General features: G+C 38.1%; 1 protein-coding gene across 2 annotated transcripts; it reads right to left on the bottom strand.

Annotated features, from left to right (window-relative positions):
- Nucleotides 1–846: 846 nt before the first annotated feature.
- LOC116307754 (microfibril-associated glycoprotein 4-like) lies at nt 847–6,393 on the bottom strand. Of its 2 annotated transcripts, none has more exons than XM_031718055.2 (3): nt 6,030–6,393; nt 3,086–3,206; nt 847–2,479 (listed from the first exon to the last, which is right to left on the bottom strand). In XM_031718055.2, exons 1-3 carry the CDS (start codon nt 6,351–6,353, stop codon nt 1,812–1,814), a joined length of 1,113 nt encoding a protein of 370 aa, XP_031573915.2. In that variant the 5' UTR covers nt 6,354–6,393; the 3' UTR covers nt 847–1,811. The 2 variants fall into 2 exon arrangements, with proteins under 2 accessions (XP_031573915.2, XP_031573916.2); XM_031718056.2 differs by lacking the exon at nt 6,030–6,393 and adding an exon at nt 3,885–4,037.
- Between the last annotated feature and the right edge of the window lie 916 nt (nt 6,394–7,309).

Here is a 7,309-nt window from a genome sequence, read left to right on the forward strand (position 1 = left end):
CCTTGATTTTCAATTTTCATTACACAAGTTTTAATTTATTTTTCAATGTATTTTTTGGCTAAATTAAAAGTATATTATATTGCAGTGTGGGTTTTGTCTAACAATAGGATTTTCAAGGGGTCATGGATTTATTTTAATGGAGGCCTTTCTTTCTCATGTCACTCAATAAAACTAAATGAATAAACTATTTACATAATAGTGCTACACATTTAACACAAGTGGTCCACCAATCTTCTATACATTTCGAGGGGCTGTGACGTGTCGTGCGGCAAATTCGTTTTTTCTATTTTCAAAAGCAAATTCAGATTTCTTGCTGAGCAAATTGTTTTCTTGATTCAAATAAAAACACGCAATTCTAAATTATGACTTACACCTATTGCAAAAATGATAAGAATAAAAAATAAAAAATAAATTAGAAATATTGTTTTTCAAATATCGAGCCTAAAGTCCCCTAGATTGCTGCAATCTTGGCCTTTCAGCTTATCTCATTGATCGTCTCCAAAAAGAAACTGAAAATTTGAAATGTGCAGAATAATTCTTAACAACCCCCTTTTAAGAAAAAAAAAAAAAAAAAAAAAAAAACGATCCCCCCTAAGCAAGGCTTGTAGCTTCTTCCATAAATTGTGCATCCCCCCATTTTTCTGATAAAAATTTGCCCATCTCCCCTTTTTCCTACCAAAATTTTCCCCATCCCCCCTCAATTTCACCTGCCCTCCCCCCCCCCCCCCCTGCCATACATTATGAACGCAGCTTTAGTGGATTTAATTTTTTATTTATTTCAGGATCTGATTCATAATGGTTGTGCCATGAATACACATTTATATAAATACAAATATATACGTCACTTACACATTTATCTTCTTTGTAGACAAGATAATATCATTCTCAGAGATATTTATATCAATGCATGATACATATTTATTAGAGTTTTCGCGTTTTTACAACTTGTTTGATATTTATATGCGTACTACAACCAACAAAACCAGACCATATCACCACTACTAGAGTTTTCATGAACACGTGAAATACACTTTAGCGTTTTTAGAATTATTCTGTTTTCTGTTGTATTCGGATCTGACTGTTACCCTCTAATAAAATACACTTTCTTTTGCGAGTTGGTAAAAACCACTCTATAGACCTAACCCTTTTCATGTGACGTCAAAGCAGCTCAATCTGGGGAGTCCGTCAAAACAAAAGAATTCCCTTCTCTTGAGGATTGAACTATTTTTACGATGTTACCAGTGGTAATATGTTCAATTGTTTTGACCCTCAGGTAGGGATTTAGTGCAAGTTACCTTATAGTAAATTATAAGTGCGATTCATCGTGCTATTTTCATAAATATGCAAACTCGGTAGCACATTTTCAGCGATCATGGCTACCAAAAGGACCACCCTTCGACGTCGAAGGGAGGTGTAATTGCTTAAAAACGCGTGTTTCACTCAACCATTTTCAGCGGTCATGACGACCAAATGGAAACCATCTTCGAGGTCGATCCGCCATTTGATCACTACGACCGCTGCAATCGCCCAAAAACATGTTTCACCCAATCATTTTCAGCGATCCTGGCGACCAAATGGAAACCATTCTTCGACGTCGATATACCATTTGATCGCTACGATCGCTGCAATCGCTCAAAAGCGTGTTTCACGATAATATGAAACACATTTTCAGCAATTGTTGGCAATCTCAGCTATCGCGGAGATCAAATGGAAACCTTTTTCCGAACGATAACCCCAGCGATAGAAATGTGAGAAATGTTCATTTAATTCGTATGAAAGTGGGTCAACTATTGCTTTGCTTTTTTCTTAAACTACTTCAATTTCATCTCTGATTTTCTGATCCCTGCATAGTTACTTTTCAGGGACCACCAATACATCACTTTATACTCCGAGTTGATCGTGTCCTTCTCGTACCTACCATTCAAATGGGACAAGCCACAGTTGTTATGCCACCAAGGGCCTTCGTATTCGATAGCACAGCTCCAATTAGGATCAGCCATGTCGTTGTCGTTGTCAGATGTGCTGAATTGCATGCCACTGTGAATCTCACGTGAGTTGCTTGAACTCGCTGTTGAGAGTGAGTCGCCTGCAGTACCCGAGTATCCACTCACGGTCAAGCGATACGAATCACTTTCGTTAGCGATAGAAAAAGTCGAATACTCTGAATAGCCCGAATCCCCGTTCCAGTTTTCAACATCAACACGTAAAGATGGAGGTGGGATACCCGGTCTTCGGAGCAGTCGAAGGATCTTGTCGAAACCTAACCAAAACTCGCCACTCACGTTGCCAAAACCCGTCTTGTACTCTTGCCATTTACGATTGAAGCGTACGGAACCATCAAAACGCTTCTGGAACAAAGTCCAACCGCCATTCGTCATGTTACAGTACACAGGGAATGCACCTAACCCGTCTGGATCTATAAAATAGACGCCGTCTGATGTGAAGTTTAACGCATGTAGCTGGGAACAGTCTTTGCAAACTAAATAAGAGAAATAATTTATCAAAACAGGATCAATAGTCCCCTTCACAGTTTCCCTCGCCATCTTGAAAGGTAACCGTATATGTGCATCAAAGCGAGAACGGCGGTGACCTTGCAATGATAGAGACATGTAAATAATCGTTCAAGGTGTCAAAAAAAGGTTTCTACACCTCCGTTTTCGTTTCGATGCACAGGCACGGTTACCTTTCAAGATGGCGCAGGGGACTTTGACTATTATAGTGGTATATTTGCGATGTCGAGGGTAAGGAAAAAACTGGGCCAAGTCGGCATTGCAGTGCATTTTAGGGGCTGTCTCAGGGACTAAATAGACGCCATCTTGGAAATATGTCCCTAAAACAGTCCGACAATGCACTGCAATGCCAACTCGATCCAGATTTTTCCTTTAAGGCCAGTGGCTAAGAAAAACGCCGAGAACTACTATATATGACATCATCTCTCTTGCTTTGCACCAGAAGATGGATTGTGTTAAGTCTGGCATATATTACTTTATTGTTTTAAGAAAAAACGGCACTCGACCTCAAAGTCAATTAGATGCGACGCGGCAAAAGTTCAAGCTTAGCCGTTTGAGCAGTGCCTGATACTCACTTTTTTGGCAGTCTTCCCCACCAATTCCAGACTTACACTTGCAACGATAGCCATCGGTATCATACTCAGGTAGACACGAACTAGTGTTTGCGGAACATGGCTCTTGCAGCTGACATTTGTTCTGCAGAGGGAAAAACAGACTTAAATTATCGTTAAAACAAACAAAGAAAATAAAGTACTCCTTTCATCTCAGAGAGCCATTTTTCGTGGCCTCTTACTATCGTGTTTCGATGATTGCTTCACTGCAGAGAGAGAGAGAAAAAAAAGCGATGTAAATTATCGTAAAACAAACGAAGAAACGAAAGTAGTCTCGGAGAGTCTTTTGGGCCTCTCACTACTGTGTTTCGATGATTACCTCAACCCCAAATGTTCAGTTTTAATGTGAAAAAATAGAAATAGCTTTGTATTAGTATAAATATGGGGTATTTTGAAATTCTTTTAAAGTTAGTTAAGTCTGTAGTTGTAAACACGATCAATCAATAAAGCGTCCTTAGTATCGATAACAATGAAATTTATTATTCATTCTGAGAATACGAAGATTCATGTCACTCTAGAGGCTCCTCCGCAGCCTCTAACTAGATTTTTCTTTTCCCTAAAAGATTTCTAGTATTTTAACAAGCATAAACGTGTACTAAAATGCATATCGTCTGGGCGTGATTGAAACCTTTGGCAGTATATATATATATATATATGGCTTGTAAAAATCTATCTAACTGGAATTCTCCTCAGTTGACCGTACATACATACGTAAAAACACACGAAATAGTTCACAAAATGATGAATGTAAATTTCCACTTACATTGGATATTCTTTTCCCTCGACGGGATTTCATCGGGATACTTTAGTTTGCAGAACATGTTTTTCTAGGGGATGGCATTCAATTTTGAAGTGGTGGGGCAGAAGGCAATATGCTCGGTTAAGCATCGTCAGTTCTTGCAAGAGTCTATATGGACGTTTGTTTTAATCAATAATAATGACGTTTACTGTTCTTTGATATCCTTTTTGACGTCAGGGTCTCAGTTACTCTCAGTTAATTTTTCCGCATATCAAGAGAATATTTGGCCTCAAAATTGAAAATAATTGCCATTGATTGTCAAAGCTTTCGAAACTAACGACCGCGCGGCAGAAGTTGTCATTTATTAATTTTTTGTCATATATTCTTCTGTATTGTCTCGTTAATTCACGAAAATGCTTTACTTGCTTTAATTCGTAAACTGCTTCATGAACATTAATATTTTTGATTTCTGTTCAGTGAAACGTCAATAAATAAATTTCAAAAAGGAGCCGAGGAATAAAAGACAAGTGCAGGACAAACTCCTTCAGAGATAGAATGTCAGGATCATCTTTTTTTGCAATCGGAAAATCCTCATATTTGCCGTAGTTCCAAAATGCAACGTTATTTTGCTTCTTTTTTGATGAAATTTGATTTTTTAAGGTAACTATGGAAGAAACCATGCACGGTAAGCTACGAAGAAGATATGCCCACACGTACCGAGTAAAAGGAACGAGTTAACAAGACAATTTAAACTAATTAACTCTAAGATTTACTCCTGCTGTTAAGAGTTGTCTTCAAGGTGTTTGGCAACATTCAAAATTAATAACATTTTCCTAACTACATTTCGCTTTCATTTCTTCTTATCTAGCTTCTATTTCCATTCTGTCTATATATTCTAACGCTAAGAGCACTCTTAGCAATTGTGGCTAATTTTAAAATATATTTTCGCTATATGCGAACAGGCTACGGTCGTACCGTGGCTATATTATACCTCATTAACTAAGAAAGATAACTGAATTCTTAAAATGGGATGCACCTGCCTAGCTTTAGCTATCAGCGACTAACCCTAAATACGTGGTTTAAAAGGTGACTCCAACGTAATTAAAGTCAGCGAGTGAATTTAGCGATTTTTATTGCGTCAAACACACTCGGATATTTCGGAATTTAGCACATGTAATACCTCAAACATTTAGGCTTTTAACGGCGTATTCGAATTTATATTTTTGAGTTGCGTTTGCCGTTACTGGCCGATTATCTAACAGTGGCTTTTCACGAATATTGTCCTCCCGTTCGCTTAAAAATCGAACGATTTCCATAAAACTTCAGATGCTTTGTAAAAACGGGTTGTCACAATTCTTCTGTCTGCCGAGTTTGGAGAAAATCTATCGATTTGATGTAGCTGCGTGGCAAAATAGGCTGAAATAACATTTACCATTTTAATTAAGTTATTGTCCGACAACTTGACTAAGAGAATAATTAAAACCTCCATGCAGGCTAATGCATGCAGGTGTTTGTCAGTATTGATTTCCAGAGTCTTCTTTTCATTCTGTCAAATAATATAAAAATAATAATTTTGTCTTCTATGGATCGGAGCCATGGCGTCTTAAAGCCAGCGATTATACACGGACCAATTTTCTCTGTCTCGCAACGGCGTTGGGACACAAGTTGCAAGAGTGTCTATACGGTGCAACGGAGACTCAAACGTTGCCAAAAGTAGAAACGAATTTCTCAACGATTGCTGCAACTTGTTTGGCAACATTTTTCAAATTGCTCTGTATGCAATGCTTCATGCAACTTGTGTCGCAGCGCCGTTCCGATGGTGTTCGCGACTACGGAACGAGCCACTGTAACAAATGTCATTAATTTTGAAACGATGTTATTAACAGCAAAGGGGGAAGGGGAGTGGAATTGAGAGAGAGATTGAAAGGGAGGAGAGAGAGAGAGAGAGAGAGAGAGAGAGAGAGAGAGAGAGAGAGAGAGAGAGAGAGAGAGAGAGAGAGAGAGAGAGAGAGAGAGAGGGAGGGAGAGAGAGTAAAAGAATTGGGTAAGAAAGGTTTGATAACAGGCGAATATCGAATATGTGACTCGTGCAGTGCAATAAAAAAGCAAAGAATGGAATTAATGACATATGTACGTGCATCTCAGTAATAGAGAACATGCTTTACTTACCACAGGATAAAAGTAGTGGAAGTCTGTACTGGTAACGTAGGAAGATCTTGAGTTGTACTTATCTGTTCTTAGTAACTCACAGTCGTGTTTACCATTGATGCGATTCCCAAAGTTAAACGATATACATTCAAGGTTTTTCGAGCATCTGAAGGCACACGAGCCAAGTTTATTGACTATGTGTTTCTCGATAAGGTGAGATGTGATTCGACGAAAAGCGTCTGCTTTAAACCTCTCGGTTACTATTCCTTCAGGAGTAACTTTTCTACTTTCTGTGGAAAGGTTGTGAAGAAAAATCCCGAAAACAAGAAAATATAACAAATGCATCTTAGATTAAATGATAAATCGATATTCTCAAGAAGAAAAAAAATTTCACGTAAGAAAGGTTGATGAACTAAAACCCTACTAAACGTTCCGGCTTAGTTAATAGGTGGGCGTACGATGACGTAATTTGTTTTTATCAAGAACATTAAATTATTGGAAATTCTAGCAATAAACAAACAAACATCAAAAGTGGCAAGATTCTATCGCTTTGGAAGATATCTGAGAATTTGAGGGAAAAATCTCTTGATGGTTATCAAGTTAATGTGTGACGTTTTACAGTAAATGCATGTTGGTTGACAAGATTTTGCCTACCAACCTACATTTATTGCAAAATTTAGCAACTTTAATTTATCATATCTCCTTAACTAATGAAGCAACTGCTCTCAAATTGATAAATATTATCAACAGTTATGACTTCTGTATATTTCTTAAGTCCAATCGTTTATGGCTCAATAGTTGATTTTTGGAAATGTAAACAGTACGCCCACCTATAAGGTATCGTCAATTACTGCGATACTTCCCCTTAGTAACTCTGCATGACGGAATGAGTAAAATAATGAGCCTTTGAATTGGTTGTAAGTAACCAGGGACAAGTAACTTTCTAAATTCTGGCAAACTTTATTAACAGAATTTGATGGGAAGGAGGGGGGGGAGGGAGGGGGGGCAAAATCTCCCTATAAGCATGATGAACTTATCAGTGAAAAAACGTCGAGCATCAAGCCTTTTATACTCAGGAAAACGTATGACGGAAATTGCATTTCTGACTGAGCTTCTGGATTTCAGAATGTTCTGGGGGCATGCCTCCACACAGTAGAATAGCTATGTAACTGCAGCATACGGTAACAATAGTTTTCTAGCATATGTGAATTACAGAACGGTTGGAATTTTGAAAAGCTGCAGGTTTAAGTTGAGTTCCCTCAAAGCATGGCGGTTAATACCGAGTCATGCAGTTTGAGAGT

This window comes from Actinia tenebrosa, unplaced genomic scaffold (assembly GCF_029948245.1).
Source record: "Actinia tenebrosa isolate PJP-AT-01 unplaced genomic scaffold, QUT_ActTen_1.0 PGA_scaffold0__85_contigs__length_37466705, whole genome shotgun sequence".
NCBI classification, from domain to species: domain Eukaryota; kingdom Metazoa; phylum Cnidaria; class Anthozoa; order Actiniaria; family Actiniidae; genus Actinia; species Actinia tenebrosa.

Coding starts and splice junctions, on each gene's coding strand:
- LOC116307754 (XM_031718055.2), bottom strand. CDS start 6,353: ATGCATTTGTTATATTTTCTTGTTTTCGGGATTTTTCTTCACAACCTT. Junction 3,207..6,029: donor TCCACTACTTTTATCCTGTG/GTAAGTAAAGCA, acceptor TTCCCTCTGCAG/AACAAATGTCAGCTGCAAGA. Junction 2,480..3,085: donor TGGGGAAGACTGCCAAAAAA/GTGAGTATCAGG, acceptor TCTCTTATTTAG/TTTGCAAAGACTGTTCCCAG.